The sequence below is a fragment of the Vespa velutina genome, chromosome 8, assembly GCF_912470025.1.
Source record: "Vespa velutina chromosome 8, iVesVel2.1, whole genome shotgun sequence".
Lineage (NCBI taxonomy): Eukaryota > Metazoa > Arthropoda > Insecta > Hymenoptera > Vespidae > Vespa > Vespa velutina.
In genome coordinates this window covers 6,340,610-6,359,717 of record NC_062195.1, presented here as the reverse complement: position 1 = coordinate 6,359,717, position 19,108 = coordinate 6,340,610, and the positions used below count along the sequence as shown (strand labels likewise).

General features: G+C 33.2%; 2 protein-coding genes across 8 annotated transcripts; one reads left to right on the top strand and one right to left on the bottom strand.

The window, feature by feature from the left end:
* Window positions 1-62: 62 nt before the first annotated feature.
* Window positions 63-12,067, top strand: LOC124950835 (tumor necrosis factor receptor superfamily member wengen). 4 transcript variants are annotated; one of them, XM_047498188.1, is made up of 6 exons: window positions 63-204; window positions 839-991; window positions 5,135-5,611; window positions 5,747-5,927; window positions 7,767-7,895; window positions 10,775-11,646. In XM_047498188.1, the coding sequence occupies exons 3-6, from the start codon at window positions 5,138-5,140 to the stop codon at window positions 10,933-10,935; spliced, it is 945 nt and encodes a 314-aa protein (XP_047354144.1). In that variant the 5' UTR covers window positions 63-204; window positions 839-991; window positions 5,135-5,137; the 3' UTR covers window positions 10,936-11,646. The 4 variants fall into 4 exon arrangements, 3 of the variants coding, with proteins under 3 accessions (XP_047354144.1, XP_047354146.1, XP_047354145.1); XM_047498189.1 differs by lacking the exon at window positions 63-204 and adding an exon at window positions 1,094-1,098 and having other exon boundaries at window positions 486-991; XR_007101443.1 differs by lacking the exon at window positions 63-204 and adding an exon at window positions 11,918-12,067 and having other exon boundaries at window positions 488-991; window positions 10,775-11,139.
* On the bottom strand, window positions 11,960-18,389 carry LOC124950834 (zinc finger protein ztf-16-like). Of its 4 annotated transcripts, XR_007101442.1 has the most exons (7): window positions 17,681-18,389; window positions 16,550-16,765; window positions 16,201-16,432; window positions 15,808-16,076; window positions 15,364-15,699; window positions 14,743-15,272; window positions 11,960-13,457 (listed from the first exon to the last, which is right to left on the bottom strand). XR_007101442.1 is itself a non-coding variant. In XM_047498184.1 (6 exons), coding segments are annotated over exons 1-6 (1,515 nt in total). In that variant the 5' UTR covers window positions 17,683-18,339; the 3' UTR covers window positions 11,960-14,812. The 4 variants fall into 4 exon arrangements, 3 of the variants coding, with proteins under 3 accessions (XP_047354140.1, XP_047354141.1, XP_047354142.1); XM_047498184.1 differs by having other exon boundaries at window positions 11,960-15,272; window positions 17,681-18,339; XM_047498185.1 differs by having other exon boundaries at window positions 11,960-15,272; window positions 17,677-18,334.
* Between the last annotated feature and the right edge of the window lie 719 nt (window positions 18,390-19,108).

The following is a 19,108-nucleotide window of genomic DNA, read 5'->3' as shown; positions in this document are numbered from 1 at the left end:
TAATGATATAATATAAAATATTTTTTCTTCGAAAGAACAGGTAAAAAAAAGAATAAGATGGACATATCCAAGATATTATCTCTCTGCATTCAAGCACGTAGACGATTTAGAAACTGGTTGCTCCTTCGTTATTACCAGAGATGCATCGGTCAGCCTACTAAAGGAATGGTGGTCACTTGGGAAGAAGTAGGGTTGATCGTCCAGGTAAGAATTATATATCTATATATATAATACTAGTTGGAGAGAACCCGTCGAGAAACTACTTCACCTCCAAGTTCTCTTTCTCTTTTTCTCTTCCTTTCTTTTCCCCCCATCCCCACCCCTTTCTTTCTTTCCACCGACAGAGATTTCCTCTCCTACGATCTCTCTCCCCCCACCCCATCGACCTCGGTTTTTACCATCTCCCTCTTTCTCTCTTTCTTTCATTCTTTCTTGTCTCTCTCGTATGCGCTTTGCCTCGTCTCTTCTAGTCTCTATCTTCGTTTCTCTCACTCTAGACTCTCGCAGTTATGTCGTGGGCGGAAATTAGTATAACTCGTCGGACTAGTCGCGTTGCGACCGCGCATTAGTACGCACGTACTTCGAAAGAAACGTCGAGGATAGATACAACGAGATAAGAAGAAAAATATCACATATCTGTATTTTGTAAAAATGTCCTTTTCCTTTTTTCCTTTCTTCCTCTTATCTACAATCTATTAGACAGAGAGTGATCGTGTGTGTTGTGATAACAATGAATTAATTTTTTTTATTTTTGTGCATGAACTACGACAACATTAAATCAAATATCAACAAAAATTGACAGACCATCCTTAATGATACGTGAATTTTTATTTTCTAGACTCTATATCAATTTCATGTATTCAATTGGGTGCCGTGATTAAAAAAGAATCATAAAAAAAAAGAATAAGCAAAGAAAAATTTTTAAACTTCCTCGACTCCGCGACGATGAGGAATAGGATTACATCATGACAGAGCCGAAATCGAAGGCAGCGTAAGTATTTTTATTGATCGATCGATCAATATTTTTAATTTTTATGATTGAAAAAATACATTAAACGTTCGTGTTATAATTATCTTAATGAAATTTTTATAGGACCGGTTAGATTCAGTCTAACTTATAACTTCCTTGTAACCAATTGATCTTTACCGGTATCATCGTTAAAAGGGTATCGACTTCAATATTGCTTCAATAGGACAGTAGAAACCTATATGTATCTCAACTTGGTCACAATGAATAACTTAAGAATCTATCAGAAATATTTGACAATCTATATATATATAAAGTTGTCAAATATTCTCTAGAATTAAATTCTAGATAAGATGTATACCTAAATAATATAAACGTTTTTAAAGATCGTGAAAAGATCTACTGTTTACATGATGACAGAGACAAGCGAAGACAACGTGCGTTTATGAATTATGCAAGTAGTACACGTGTTTGCTCTTCCGTGTAGTGTGCCGTATATTTCACCGAATTCACAACATTCACAGAATTATCTTACGATTCCTCGTATAATGTGGATTCAAACAAACTATACGATGAACAATATTGTCCAACGATGAAACTCGCGTGAATTTGTAATTAGGATGTAATTCGGTGTAATCGTATTGGTTCGTTAGCGACAATTTAATATTCTTTGATCTTCTAACAAACAAGATTTCAATAATACTTAATATTTATTTGAATAATTTTTATCGAAATAGTAATACTTATTTAAATAGTAAATAGAAGTTGAATTAGGTTGATTACATTGAACAGTATTAAAGTACATTAAAATAATTTCATATAATTAAAGTACTAAAGTATTAAATTAAATTATATTAATAATTAATATACATTATAATATTAAAGTAAATTGTTTTAATAATTAAAGTACATTATACAGTATTATATATGAAGTATAATACAGAAATACATTAGTACATTTGAAGTAATATTATATATCTACTAGTAGATTATACTAGTAATAGTATATAATATTTGACTAATCGGAATAGTAATAGCAATGAAAGTTATCGGAATAGTAATAAAATTATTCAAATAAATATGGACTACTATTCTTCGATCTTTCAACGAGCAAGATTTGCATTATACTTAAACGATCGTAATGATCCTAATATCGTGAAATTTTTCGAATTGTAGATAAGACATTATCGTTAAATGACCAATCACTAAAACAAAGTATTAAAAGAAAATTCAAAATAGACATTTCAAGCGTGAAATACCACAGGCATTATTTTCAAAACGAATGCCAATGAAATGAACTCTAGCTTGTGTTTATCGCGTTAAATTCAAATTCCTCGATCGTATCCTACGTGGTGGTTGACGTGCATGAAACACGTGGCTATGGCTCGCGCCGAAGTAAAGTTATTTTTTTTCGATGTTTATTGAAGTCTCGTTTGAAAATAAACAATACCAGACACCGTAGAAAAGCAAGAGGAAATTCTTTCTATCTTTTGCATCGTGTCAATGGAAGCAAACTATGCCCACTCCTTCCGAATCCCATTCATCGAGTTTTGTCTTAAAGATGTTTAATATTTGCTCTCTCCCTCTCTCTCCCTCTCTCTCTCTCTCTCTCTCTCTCTCTCTTTTGCATTACAAATTAATGAGGAATCAGATTACTTAAATTTTACACGTATATCTGATTCAATATTTAATATCGAATGGAATTCAAAGTATGAATCTTGTCAATGGAGGACACACACACAAGTACTTAACGGTTTCTCTTATCGATGATATTAGGCATGCATGTCGTGCGATATACGATAGAATAGCAGAGATTATACCAACGAGACGTTAGAAGAAAAATGAGCAAGAAGAAAAATGAGCAAGAAGAAAAAAAGAAATTTCTTGCAAGATTCGCAATGTTTACATCGTTTTCGTGTAAGAAGAGATATCTATTACGTCGTTCTTTCGAAGATGCCGAAGATTATTAGTCGAGGCATGTTTTTGCGCAAGGGCCTTCGATAATCCATAAATAAAATAAACAGAGATTGAAATCCTCATCACGAAGAGACGAATTCGGCGGAGGGATTGCATTTGCATCGTCGACTCTCACGAGCGAGCGAATCGAAGCGTTGCATTTTGATTGCGCTTCGGCTGTCTGCACACGCGCGTCGAGTTTGCGCGCGAGAAAGCGAACTAGCCAGCGAATATTTATTGTGTACATAGGACGACGACGATGATTGAGTATATATATATATGTATGTGTGTGTATGTTGCGCCCTCGAGAAATATGACACGTGCGCACAGGCAATTTTAAGTAGGCGAAGAGAAACTACCGAGTACCATACATGGCGAAGCGACTTATTGTATTTTCTTCAGCTACTCTCGTTTCTACTTCACATTTGCTTTCGTGACTGCACAAACCGGATAACAACCTACAAAGAGAAAGAAAAGAGTAACATAAGAGATACTTCCTCCTTTTACTAAGCTAATATCTAATCACTTTAATCATTTACATATTATGTGTTGTGGCAAATAACTGTTTTTAAGGAAATGTACAATTTTATTGTTGAATTTCTACGAATTCTTGTTAGCGTACATTTTTATAATTCAATGTATATATTTTATATACTTAGATATATAAGAGATTACGACGAATCTCTTCCTACCAATAGTTCTAATTTTTTCTTTCTTTTTTACTTCTAAGATTTCGATCTCTTTTTTTAATTTGTACAAAATGAGAAAAGTTTCAAGAGAATGCTTTATAATAGACACGAACGCATTCGTAAGTACTTGTAATGTACGCGCATGAAAGCACAGACTCGTGTATCAAAGATGACGTAGATAGATCGCGATTCAACTGCGGATGTAATTACATCGAGAACGAGCCGGAAGTGGAAACAGTCCGAACGCTTTTGCCGCTTAAAGAGAGTCTTTATACGGACGAGTTACGTCGATCGGTTGCGATCGACGTTTGGCTTTCAACATTCTCTCTTTCTCTCTTATTCTCCCTTGCTATCTCCGTGGGGTTAAAAACTCCCTGTGGAGACTGAATGACGTGCAGTTTATAGCGCACTAATCAAACATATAAGATCTGCTATTCGTCTCATGCGTAGATCTCAATGCATCTGTATGCGTGTATTTGTGCCGAATTTTATTTTAAAAGAAAAAGATCACAAATTTACAAGAAATTTTATTGTTTTTTTGTTTTCGTCTATGTTTCTTTTTCTTTCTCTACAAATGTCGAGAAATTTCATTTTGATCGTAGAACGAAGTCAATTCGTAGAACTTGTATTTGTGCTTTACGTGCGAACACGAACGTGACTTCAATACTTTGGAAAGAACTACTCGATGTCTTTGGAGACAAGGTACAATAAGAATACTTGGACGTTCCCACTTTATGCGTCGTCATGAATCTTTAAAATTCTTACGAACAGCGACTTCTCTGAACTATGTAACAATTCAACCATTGTTAAAGTTTCTACGAGAAAGAGAGAAAGAGAGAGAAAGAGAGAGAGAGAGAAAGAGAGAGAGAGAGAGAGAGAGAGAGAGAGAGAGAGAGAGAAAGAAAAGAAAAAGAGACGAGCTTATTTATTTGCATAAAACGTTTGAAATACGCGAAAAGAGCTCGTGCTAACGTAATCTTTACATCGAGGCATGTACCGGCTACTCACGTCGATTAATTTGAATAATGGCAAGCCATTTGGTTTAAGTTTATGCTCACATATGTAATCTGATCACGCATGCATAAAATTCGGAAACAAGAAACAAAGGGACGAGTACTTTATAAATTGCATCAATTTCAAGTGTTGCATGTATGGTTAAGTATATACATATATGTAAATCATTTTTTATCTATATGAATGTAAGTTATCTAAGAAAGAATCTAAGAAATAACAATCTAATGTAAACCGATAGTAATGTATTCATTGGTTAACCACATGTATAGTAATCAATGATTACAAGTAACACGATCTATAATGCCAAACTGGTACGCAGGATACCAACAATGGCGATTCATTACGCATTATAATGACAACAACGGTTTTATAATCGTCGTGTGAGACGATAGATCCTTTGTCACGTGGTATAGGTCAAAGAAATGAACGAATTTCTATGTATCAATTACCTTTTGAACAAGAACTTTCAATTGACATAAAAACAATTGTCATTGTAATGTATTTTCAGGTGATGCCAAAGGAATCTTGTTGCGGGTTACTGGTAACCCTAGTGCCGTTATTCGTCGGTGTTTGTGATCTCGTCGGCGCGATATCCGGTTCCCAGTACCCTGTGTGTAAGCCAGGTCTAGAATTCTGGTCCACCGAACGTGCATCTTGTTGGCCCTGCACAAGATGCGCACCAAAGTTCACATTGAGCCCTTGCGCCGTGCATCAAGACGCGATATGTGGACCACTTTCAGCTTTGGAACTTGACTGGTCTTTTCTTTCAACGAGGAAGAGACCTGAGAATGGGCAAAGACGTTTGGAAGCGGTGACGTCAAAGATGCTTTGGCGATTTCCGGATCTAGAACAACAACAAAAACAATCGCAGGAGCAACAACATCAACAGGAGTTAAGACAGGAAACGAGAAGTCTCGTCGACGCTACTTACGACGACGAAATAAACGTGGGAGACATTGACGAGTTTTCTTCTCAAGAACAAAAAGTAAAGAACGAGAATCGTAACTGCGTATATAGACTTCTAAAGTTTCTCTTTTTTAATTTCGATAGTTGTCGGTTAGTATAATATACGAGGCTTTTATATGCAAACATTTTAGAGACACACGTTTTACTTTCGCAGAGGCCATATGATCCTCGAGAGAGGAGAAAATCGAACATCGAAGGAACTCTTTCATGGGATTGGCAGACTGCCGCCCTTGTACTCGCGGTATGCGCCTGTGTGGTATTCTTTTTGGTAGCGGGCTGTTCGGCCTTGGTTTATGCGAGACAATGGCGAAGGATGAAAAAGAATTTTGAACCAGGTACATGTGTATTTTTTATCATATTCTTTTACTAACTCATATTTTCTAAATTAATACAACGTTTAAGTCGGCTTGCCTCGAAGGACAAACGAAGATACACGTCTTCCTCTCTTATCGACATTGAAAATCGACATTGAGCATGTTCGCCATTAAACGTTATCCTTCCTGCGCTCGAAAGGACCGGCATCTTGTGCGGCAAAACAAAAGGGCTCGCCTCCGGACTCTGGGGAAGTACGCGTAAACGTATACTCCGCGAGTCCTTTAAAATGCAAGGCGAGATTATCTTCATTAGAGGGCTGATCACGGCCTCTCCTCACCTTGGCTCGACCTACCGCGCCCGGATATGACGTCTCCACGTCCAACGCGCTCAACGTACCATCGCCCACGCTGTCACTATCGCGTACACCGTTCCGCGTTTACTATATCTACTTATAACCAGGGCCGTATTTAGTACGATCAAATTATGATCGAATTTCTAAACTTTTTCTTATAAAAAATAGATAGACAATTTTTATCTAATCATACTTATTTTCATGATCAAAAATTATGTTTCTTCTTTTTTTTTTATCATAAATAACGGACAAAATTTTTTTAAAAATTAAAATTATCTTCAATTAATATTGACATAGTAATTTGTAATTTTTAAGAATTAAATTTTCTAGTAATTAGAAATCACTATGTAAGAATTAATCGAAGATAATTAAATTTTTTCTTAAATTATTCTTATCTAATTGTATAACATCTCAAATCGATGTTAAAGCAATTGTATGCAAAGTATTACTCTTTAAAACGTTTCTCCTTTACAATCGTTACTATAGAATAAAAAAGAAAAAAAAAAATACAAAGAGAAGTGTAAGTCGCGTAACGTTCTTATGATCTATGGTGCACGTGTATACGAGGCTACTACATGCATTTGCATAACGAGCATTACGTAGAACTCTTTCTCGCCGGAACACCTCCCCACTATTGAAGTCGTGTATCGTGCCACGTATCGCGTGCACGTTTGTGGGAACCGATTCAAGCACGATTCGTTAATGAAGTTCGCATGAATGGAGCTTCGTTACCGGCGTCCTTTCTACTATCAAACATGTATAACGTGAAATCGGTGACACGTAAAGTATTATAAACGTGATAATATAAAAGATGACGTATGAATTCAATAATCTCTGCTATGGTTCTATAACGATCTCTATAAAAATATAAATAATACATATAATTAGATAGAATCATATAACATTGAGAATCAAATTTAAATTGCGAAAAATGCAATTGAAAGGTGGAAATTACATTTATTTAAAATTACACACGGTATCATTAAGAATATTAATAACAATGATTGTCCTTTATAGAAATCACATTTGAAATGTAAGAATTAAATTTCTTTAAAATAACACGTATCCAGTATCAATAATTATAATGTTTTAATAGTACAATTTGGATTGATTCTTTCTAACGGATTCGATCGTAGATAATAAGTATTCATTTGTAATCGGTACCGTTTCATTACGTCTAATGGTCGGCCCACCCGGGGTTACTGATTCTGATTAGTCACAATATGGAGAGGACCTATAAAAGACGTCCCGCTTAAGTCTCAACCTATTAGGAGTAAGCAGCTGTCCAAAATGGGCCTTGAGAAAGCTAAGGCACGCATTCCATGGCCATTCATGCTACATTCCACCTTGACTAAACTCGATGCAATCAAAGATTATATATTTGAGCAATTCATCGTGCGATTTCATAAGCATTCTTTATATTTTGCAAGGCTCAACTCTTTCTTATTTGTTATGTTGTTATGTTATTATATATAAGTTATTAATAATTATTCTTTTTTTTTTTCAGTTGGTCTCGAAGAAATCTCTGCCCGATTAAACGTTATGGTAAAGGCAGAATTGGCGGAACTCGTTGCGGGTGCGCCGATGAGTCCAGGTGATCCAGAAACTAGGTGTCAATATCTTGAGAAATTATTAGGTAAGCATTTGAAAACATTATGCGTATTTCACAATATCTGTTTAATTCTTAAAAGTTATCATCGGTGAAATTTCATCTCAAGAAGATAAGAAATATAATTAATTTATCCTAACTACAGTAATACCTAAATACCAATTTGCAATCATTATATATTAGTATAGTATATACTAAATTTTTTTTTTATTATTTTCTATAATAGAAAAAAATAATAATAATAATAATATTTTATATATATATATATATATATATATATATATATATATTAGTGTATATATATTTTTTTATACAGATGTACTAACTTCTTTTCTCAATGTTTTCAATAAAATAAAAGATAACATATTGTGGTAAAATTTCACTTATGATAGCACTAATGTAATTTCTTTTCTTTTCTTTTTTTAATAATAAATTTTAAAGGGTTAATCTCATACAAGAATCATAAAGGACAACTTGAAGCAGATTTTTCTACGATATATACTTATATACTAATAGAGATATCACGTGGCGTATATCGTTTGTGTTTATTCGTTCGATAAGTGCATATTACATTAATCTAAAGCCCCATTTTGATTCTGACCCTCAGTGTAGATGTACTTGCGTACGCATTCGCGACGAACGCTTTGCGAAGAATGATCGAGGCGAGTATACGAGAGATAAATGGATGGAGTATGGGTAGGGGTAGAGTATGGTATGGTAGGGAAGTGGGAGAGAGGGATTTCAAAGAGGGCGTAAATAATAAATTCATTTGATTCGAACCGCGGTTGAATGTGCTTCACGCGTATACGTCACGTACGTTGTGGGAGAGAACGTGTAAAGAACTTATCCTCGATAATGATCCTTGACTAGAACCGACCTTTTACGAAATTCACTCAATCGATCGTTTCCTGCGGGTTGATCCTATGAATGAAATGAAATTCATTGTTTGAATTATATTTAAAAATTATTAATATCGTAGTTTAGATTTATTAAAATGGATCAGCCTATATGGAAATTTAATAATATTAATCTGTTAACTGAGATGATTTTTGATCTATGAACGTGGACCTATGAAATTTATCTTGATTAAAAGTAAAACAAAATAAATCAATAAATAAGATAAAAAATTTAATTAATGAATCATAAAAAAAGAATTGAAAAGTATTAATAATGTTTCCTTAATAGGAGTTAAAATTGTCTATAACGCCATGTAACTTTGAAGTAACATACTGTGATATTTTTATTTTTTAAGTTTTTTATTTTTTTCTTAAGTTTCACTTTATTCTGTTACAAATTTTTTTATTGTTACTTTATATATATTCAACGTTTTAAATATTTATTAAGTATAAGTTATACTATACTAAATATATATATAGAACTTATACTAGTATAATAATAGTATAGAATACTAGACTATATTAAATATAATATAATTATTCTAATATAAGTAGATAATACTGTTAAATAACTTTTACATTATATAAATTTTTTTGTAAACGCAAAATCAAATTGGATTCTAGAGAATTAAATCTTCTCCAGTTAACAGGTTAATAATGATCATAATGGTAGTAATATAATTGTTATAAAACGAGAATAAAGAGAACTTTGAATATAAACTCAACCGATTCATTAAGTATTAAGTATTAAAAAAATAGTATGTTTTTTACTATTTTAAACAATCATGTTATTAATTTTCATAAGAACAAGTTTGAAAAGAAATCATCCAAATTATTTGAAGGCAGATATACGAATGAAATATTTAGTTGTCGTCATTTATATGTATTTTAAACGAATAAAATCAAAAATACAACAATATCTGCTGAAATAAGAGGACACTAAACGGAAAGATAATGATTATACGATACGCCAGGACGCGATGTTTGACTTACAGCTTACGCTCCTGGTATATTTCAGGAAATAGTCGGGGTTGTTTGTAGTACTCGTAAAATAGACGAGACGATAGCAAAGTTGTGGCTAGATGCCATGGCCTTTGGAATTTCTTACGTGGCCTTTAGAAGGGTAAGACATACACTTCAGCTTAATTATTTATCACATAATAAAACAAAATGACGCGATTGTTCCTAACGTTTATCTGCCTTCATTCATTTTCGACTCGGTGCTCTTACCTCTAACTTTAGAATCTCATCGTTGAGAGAACATGCGCCAGTTTGCATTTCTGAGATTGACGCGCGTGATGCTGAAAATCAAACCTACAGTCCAATTTTAGGCTCAACATTAGACGATATATCGCATATATGTATGTATGTACATACATACGTTTCGTTCATATATATATATATATATATATATATATATATACATATATATACATGTGTGTGTATGTGTATATAAATTGATTCGATCGTTCGAGAAATACGAACACGTTTAGCGAATTGATTAGAAATAAAAGAGAAAACACAGGAAGTATATATCGTTAGATAAATATCAATTGAGAATTAGAAAGAGAGAAGAAGGGAGAGAGAGAGAGAGTCCTTATATATGTACGAAACGTATGTACATTAATTCGATCAATGTCAATAATCTAATCGTTCAAAAAATTCTAACACGTTTAGAAAATTAATTTAAAATAAATGAGTGAACAGGAAGTATATATATATATACGTATATATATATATATGTATATATATATATATATATGTATATATATATATATGTATATATGTATATATATATGTATATATATATATATATATATATATATATATATATATATATATATATATATATATATTGTTAGATAAATATCGATTGAGAAAGAAAGATAGATAAAGATAAATAGAGAAAGAAAGAGAGAGAGAGAGCCCTTGAGCAACGTAGGTGAATTGGGGAAGTACTCGGTTTGGTTGATTGGCCGGTCGATCGCACTTGTTTCCTCTTGCTTACAGACCGGAAACGCGAAACTCCGGTGATGGCTGGTTGGCCGGAAGTGGGTGGGAACCTCTACATCGAGGAAGGGGAGACACCGAGAAGCAAACGTTCACAAATCGCGCGGATTCATCGAAACATCGAAACGATTCTCAGCCACAAGACGAACGTCATTGATTGATCGAACAAAATTAAGAGAGAGAGAGAGAGAGAGAGAGAGAGAGAGAGAGAGAGAGAGAGAGAGAGAAAAGAGAAAGAGAGGATGAGAAATTTTTAGAAGAATCTTTCAAAAATTCTCTCGCATATTGCCGGATGCTGGAGGAACGATGACGTATTGGAAGGATTTCTCTACAATGCACAGTGTTTTGTACACAGTTATCGAGAGGTATATATCGTTCTTCTTACCCTTCATCCTTCCCTCTTCACCTTTCCGTTCTCGATCGATAACATGATGGAATGTACGATACGAGAATATATTTGTAGAGAATTACGTCATGATCTAATTCTTTATTGCCATTTTATAAAGTAAACGACGCTTGTGTGTCAAGATTACGAACTTATGGTGTGTATGTATATTCTTCTCCACCTTTCTTTTTCTGCACCTGGTTCCTGATATAATTATAAGAAATTTTCGAAGAAAACTTGATATAAGGGTATATTCTCTTATATATTATTGGTCCCGAGGCTCGAGTGAAACTCGAGCAACGAAAGACCGCTATGCTCTTCCAGAGAAGAGGATTTCTTCAAATTTATTTATTTTTCTCTCTCGTAGTTTTAATGCGCAAGGAAAAAAAAAAACGAAAAATAAAATGAAAACTTTGTAATATAACACGAGCCTTTGTATTCATACACGTGACACGATTATTAAAAAAATAAAGTGTATAAATATGTAGAGGCAATCGTCCGATTGTATACACTACTCTCCTTCGAATCCTTTTATTTTTCCAAGAGACGCATGAATGTTAAACAGACAACTGGATTTAGTTTTAAGATTTCTTTTTTCTTTTGTTAGCTTATTAAAGATTCAAATTGGTGATCAAGCAATTTAACAAATGGATGTTCATTTCCTTTTACGGATATAAATCAAATGAATTTCTTATAAAATATTTCATAATGAAAATTACAATGAGATATCGTTGAATTTGATTTATCTTAAATTTTAGAGGAACAACACAAGGGATATTGGAGAATTGAAAATACGTATCTGATGAGAGAGTCTTCCGGTCTATTCCTTATATACATGTAAGAATTATGTATTTAAATTGTACCCATTACACCGTAGTAACATCAACAATATAATTTTTTTTCCCATTTTTATAGAATTAAATATACTTTAATTTTATATCATATAAATTAAGGGGGGACAAAGGGCGGGTTGCACCTAAGGCTTTTTATTCGAAATTGTGTTCATCATATTTTCGTATTTCTAAATACCTTTACGTCTATCTTCTAGGTTTAAGACTATTTTCTTTGTAAACGTGATCACAGTTGTAAAGGCATTGCTATTCTAAGCACGTGTGGTAAATGCGGGCACGCTTCTGGTCCATATATATATATATATAAACATACATATATATATATATATATATATATATATATATATATATATATATTTAAATGTGGGATTAGACAAGAATCTTTTCTTCATTTCTTTCAAATCGATGTTAGAATCGGTTTGCATCTTTTTCATTCTTTTTTTGTTTTATGACAAATTAATTAATAATCAAATTCAAGAAAAATAATTATTTAAATCAGGCACTTATTTTCACAATACCATAAAAAATTCACGAACTAATATGATGAACACGCAATGTTGTAAAGGTATCTAAAAAATTTGTACGTCAATGATGCTTCAATAAAGATTGACAGTGCAATTAACAAATTTAATAACTTGAATTCATATATATATATACATATATATATATATATATATATATATATATATATATATATATATATATATATAAAACTCTATATATATTTATATTATAATTTTGTTTCGTTTTTCTTTAAAAAAACATTATTTACCAATAATTTTTTTGACTTCGAAGATTCTTTACGCTCTTATTATTAATTTACAAAGATAATCCAATGAATTTCTAGAGAAAAAGCACCGTTAACGCTGATCATTTGTTTACAATAATACACTACCTCATCTCTTGGAATGCAAAGCAATAATAAATTACTTATATGCTAATAAATAATATTGATCATATTAAATACTATGCTGAGATATACAGAACAATTATTAAATAACTACAACCATTTACAGCAGTGTTGTGTATCTCTCTCTGTATGTGTGTATATATACGTGTAGTTGTGTCTCTATTCTTTTCCTTATATAAATATATATATCTGTGCATAATATCAATTATGCATGCCATGTACGTAGTAATCACTATTTAGATTTCCTTTCCATTTCGCATTTTTCTCTTAATAATTTGTTTATTTCTGTACAAATATTTATATATAAAATAATCTTCAACATAAAGGCAAAGCAGAGAATATGACCCTGTTCTCTAAGTAGTGCATATATCGTGAAATAATACGTATTTGCAAAAACTCTTTTCTTTCTTTCTTTTTTTTTCCTTTCATGTCAAGGTCAAATCTCCGAACCTGCCTTTTATATAGTACATGCCTGGTGGCTTGTGCCCTGTACACGTTATCCTCATTATCGGCTGTACCGATGTATAACATTCCTACCTAAAACAGGTGAACAGGTGAATCAGCAATACACATCGACTCGCTAATAAAATGTTTAGCTAGTGAAGTATATCGTCCACCTGTTAAAACCCACATATCACCATGAATTAGTAGGATAAACGGCAAATGCTTTTAACTAACCCGATGTCGTGTTCATTCTGACATGTGAAACGTGTGTGCAAGAAAGTGCAAGAAAAGGCAGAGTTTAATATACTAAATATATATATATATTTTGTTGTTATTGTTGTTATATTAATATATTACGCGTTCGTATATGGGATATACTTGAGGATAACTCGATTAAGAAGTAAGTTCAAAAATACATCGTGTCTGTTTCAAAGCATTTAAGCCGCATATCAAGAGCATAACTGAATAAGGTATCTAATAGAAATTTTCTCATATTTCTTTGTAATCTATCTATTTAACTCTGTTTATCTTTGAAAAAGTCTAAGACTATTCCAATGTTTTTATCTATAGATATATCGAATGAGTCAGCTAAAATTGAAAACTCGAATATCTCAATTAGTTTGAATTATAAAAAAGAAATTTCTCTCGAAAAATATGTTGGATACAAAAGAGTTAATATTTTACAGTGATTACAATAGTACAAATTTAAATCGACAATCGAATTGAAACTTTACAAAATATGATTTTCAGGTAAAAGTTCTCATCCTAACAGTATTAACTCCTGTATGATCCAACTATATTTTTTTCCCCAAAAATGTTTAATATAATAAAAAGTAACCGAGATATTCATGGTTCTAGTTTTATGTAACTTATTCAATATAACTATATATATATATATATATATATATCTAAGTAAATACTACTAATAGAGCTTGGAATAATTCTGTAAAGCTCTATGGACGGATCGTTCGCATGATGACAATATGATGGACGAGTAAAAATCGGCAAATTTGAAAAAAGGCACAAATCTTCCCATTACGCGCAGAATTTTTAAGGGGAAGGCAGCACATGGCTATTACCAAAATTCACAATTTTAAATTACTACATATCAGGATAAATATATATATATCTATATGTATGTATGTGTATGTACTTGTTAAAAGTAGTTCGTTGGGGATCGAGTTTTTATATCTGAATGTTTGAAAATATAAATATATATATTAAAATATATATATTTTATATTTTAAAATAACACATATATATATACATATATATATATATATATATATGTATATATATATGTATATATATATATATATTTATATTTTCCCGGCGCATATTCATATACGGATATTATTTGACATATAATTCTACGTACCCTTTCTGGATAAGATGGTTTTAAATAAAGAGTGAAAAATGATATGCCATTGCATACTTTTTGTTCGCTGCTACTGATGACTTTTGCTCAATAAATGCGAATTAAATTGGTACAAGTTACAGCACTGCTCACCACATATATTGCACTTCCATGGATTGCTCTCACTGTGACAACCTTTGTGAAGAAAGTACAACGTCTGATCTGGAAAAGTAATTCTACAGTGTGTACACTGTAAACCGCTACTTCGTGGATCAGGTCTCGTCGATGTCGGGGGTTCACCCCTTGAATGTAGATTGGAATTTGAACCATTATTATTATTAGTGTTATTATTGTTACTGCAACTTGTCGAAAGTTTACGACATAGATCATCTCGTAATAGTGTCTTCAATGGTGAGACCTTGATTAACGATGGCAATGAAAGATTGCTAGATGTTGCTCCACTATCTTCCATACCATTGCTATTTGGCTCTTGTTTGATAGGAATTAAAGAGATTGAAGGTGTGATAGCTTCTTCTCCACCACCCACATTCCTTGTAATATAAGATTATTTATTCATATTCTCTGATATTAACAAACAAATTAAATATCCAATAAAATGTTCTTAAATAATAATGTACTTACCTATGAATGCCACTACTGTTAATAGGTAATTGATGATGACTACTGCTTGGAGCATTACTATTGCTATCTGCACTTTGTGGACTATTTGGACTATCACCATTTAGTGGAGCAGGACTTGAATTCCGTTGATTAGTAGTTTGTTCTGGGTAAGGAATGGATATTTCAACGTGAGGAGTAAGAAAGTGCATTGGAGGAGTTGCGTTGTCCGCTGATCTATTGCCAGTACTATCACCACTGTCGGATAGGGGAGCAGATGGCATGGCTTCCCCAGGTGTGCAACTATTTAATATTGAAGTTGAACTGTTTGGTCCTGGATTATCTAAATCTATTCCATGTCTAAACACAAATATATATATATATATATATATCTGAGTAAAGGTATTCTTTAGATTATAATTATACTTGCAAACATAACACAAAAAAGTATAATTCATATAAATTTACCTGTTAAAAAAGTGCAACCTAAGACATTTCATTGTTGTTGCTCGATAACTACATAATGGACATGATTTAACCATATCCTGTTGTCCTACATGTTCATTTTGGAAATGCGCCCTCATGGCAATTTGTCTTTGGAAACCTCTATTACATATTGGACAATGATATGGTAAAGTTTTTGAATGAGTGGTAAAATGTTCTGCAAGATGATCTTTTCGAAAGAATCTTTTTTGACATACTCGGCATTCATATGGTTTTACACCTGTATGCCTCATCTAGAAATGAAAATATAAAAAGAAAAAAAAAAATGAATACGATATAGATATGAAAGATCTAACTTCTTTTTTTTTCTTGGCACAGCTGTCATATCAATTTGGCACAGCTGTCATATAGATTTACCTTGTGCCTTCTCATATTAGCTCCATTAGAAAATTTCATATTGCAAACATCACACTCAAATATTTTTCTGTGGGTTCGTAAACCCGAATGACCCTCGTCTCCATCTCCATCGTTTTCAGGTCCATCGATACCTTCTGCACTTTCTCCTGGTTCACCACTTCCAAGACACTGATCTTGATGAGCACAAAATGCTGTTTTATTTATAGTTTCATAATTGTCACAGCGATCGCATCTGTGAAAGTGACAAAATAATGTATAAAACATATTATGTTATACATTAATACATTTCAATTTTGTGCCAATTTTTTTTTTTTCATTGGCTTCTAAAGGATGTGAAAGCTAATCTAACCTAAATGCTGGAACAGCTCCATCGCTACTATCATAATTAGTATTAAGAGCTGCTTCGTTGTCTGGATCCAATGCTTCTTCTTCTCTATGATTAGAAGAATCACCAGCCTCTGCATGCGAAGAGGAATGAGAGTCTACCTCGTTTTCCCCGCCGCCACCATCGACTCCATCTGACATGATACCAAACGGTGGAACTATCTTGAATCCTTCATCTAACCTGCACCATTAAGAGCGTCTTTGTAACAATTACCATTGATATTTTTATTTCAATATAAGATATGACATCTAATAAATTTTAATTTAATTCAATAACACCACTAACTAAAAATGACAACAAATTTCAATTTAAGATGTAATTTCGACATTTTAGAAAGGAGAAACTTTAAGAGAAACGCCCTTAAGACATTTATCATTTATCAAAGTTTCGATCTAACATGAATTTCGTCTTACACGGTATTAAAAGAGACATATACGTATACTCTTACAATAGGACACGTATACTTTTCGAATTCTGATCGAAGATAAAAAAAATCTCGCGAAGGAGAGAGTAAATACGTGGAGTGAGTTCAAACGTAAAATTTTGCCGAATCACATCAACGGTATACGTATTAATACAGGACGAATTTCACACATATAGTTACCTCGTTCGAAAGAGACAATGACGAACGTAAACCTTTACCTGTCAGTTTGTGGTACCTAGTCGAGTGTCAAGACTCTCGTATCGAAGATCGAGCAGGTATTCGAGAGCAAGGTGCAACGGTACGAGTATTACCCAATCCTGGGAAGATTACGGCATAGAAACACCTGGTGGGTAAAGCGCAATGCCAGAGTGCACTGCACTTTGTCCCAGTTTTGACCGAATCCGTCACTCGTGACGTAGTTTTCGCGGCTTTTCCGCGGAAAGACAGCGCCGTCGAAAGAGAGAGAGAAAGAGAGAGAAAAAGAGAGAGAGAGAGAGAGAGAGAGAGAAAGAGAGAGAAAGAGAGAGAGAGCAAAAGATCTAGAGAATGGTAGGAGTGGGAGAGAAAGCAAGAGCGAGAAAAAGAAAGAAAGAGAAAAGAAACGAAAGAGAGAGAGAGAGAGAGAGAAAAAAGAAAAGAGGTCGGGACACGCGTCTTATTTACTTACTCACATTCCTTAAAGGTGGGTTGGCAAGGCCTCCTTCAATCCTCGAAATTTCTCTCTTCTATCTCACAACACTACGCGCATCCTCCTCGACGTTTGTTTCTCCTGTTTTTTTTTTTTTTTCTTTTCCCTCCTTCTCTCAACGATAGATAGGCGAGTAAAACGTAACGGAAGTGCGCCAAGTATCCATATCCTCGTTCACCGATATCGGTGAGCATTGCTACCAATCCATTCCTGATAACTTCATGTCCAAGTATCCTCTCTCCTGTATTTTCCCGTTCGTTAAAAGGATAATGGAATCGATTTCAATTCTTCGAAGAAAAGAACGACGAAAACAAAAATGATGATCGTAGGACCGAATCGCTACTCGTTCTTCGGCTCTTTTTGTACATAGTCGTGTAAAATCTTTTCTTCGAGTGATTCGAACATAACCTCACTTTCTTTGTTTCTTTATTTTTCCGCCAATCAAAGGTTGGTAACGTGTACAATCAATTTTAACTCGCCGTCGTTGTCGTCGTTGTTGTCGTGTCGCCGAACGTCACGCGCAATCTCAGCTTTTTCATTTCTAACTTGAAAGATTTTTCTTTTCAAAATAATATTTGTATTTGTAATTACGAAGGTAGGATAAACAAGTAAGCGCGTGGGCATATCGCGGTATGATCGAAATTGAGCGGATCGAGAGTATGAAATTTGAATCGAATGACGCCAAATCGATTCACCGTGCAAAAGAAAGTGGAGAAGATCACAAATCGGTGCGTGTTTTTTGATCATCTCTCTTGAGATACTTTATCTTAATCGGATATTCTCCATTAATTTCATTGTTCGTCTTAAAAAGAAAAAACACATTAATTAAAATAAGAAAGAAAATAAAAAATAAATAAAAGACAAGAAAAAAAAAACAAGAAAGAAGTTAACCAAATTCGAAATTGAATTCGATTTATTTAATGGTACACGTACATATAGTACATTTATCGTATGTTCCCAACTGGCAATATCGTTCGATGTTCTTTCAGGAACACGATCGACGATAACAACGATAGTTCATCTGTACAAAGATAAAAGATAAAATATATCTTTTATGTGGGTGTACGATCGATGATAGGAAGGACACAAAATCATTTTTCCGTGATAATCGGATATATAAATGCGTCGTTCAAGAAACATAAAAGAAAAGGATCGTAAAGTTCCATTCATTCATTAAGGACATCGAATTTCATGAAAAGGTAATATCACTTATTCGAGATTAAAGATCGAGATAAGAAATCGATTATCAAATCGAGAACAAAAGAATAACTTGTATTGTCGTTTACTTATTTTCGCGCGACGCGTAGCGTCACCGTGTGAAACCACGAAATACGTCTCTTTTATACACATCAATCATCGTTCACGCTTCAAACCATGATCACGATTTACGTAATGCATCAGATATTTTTTT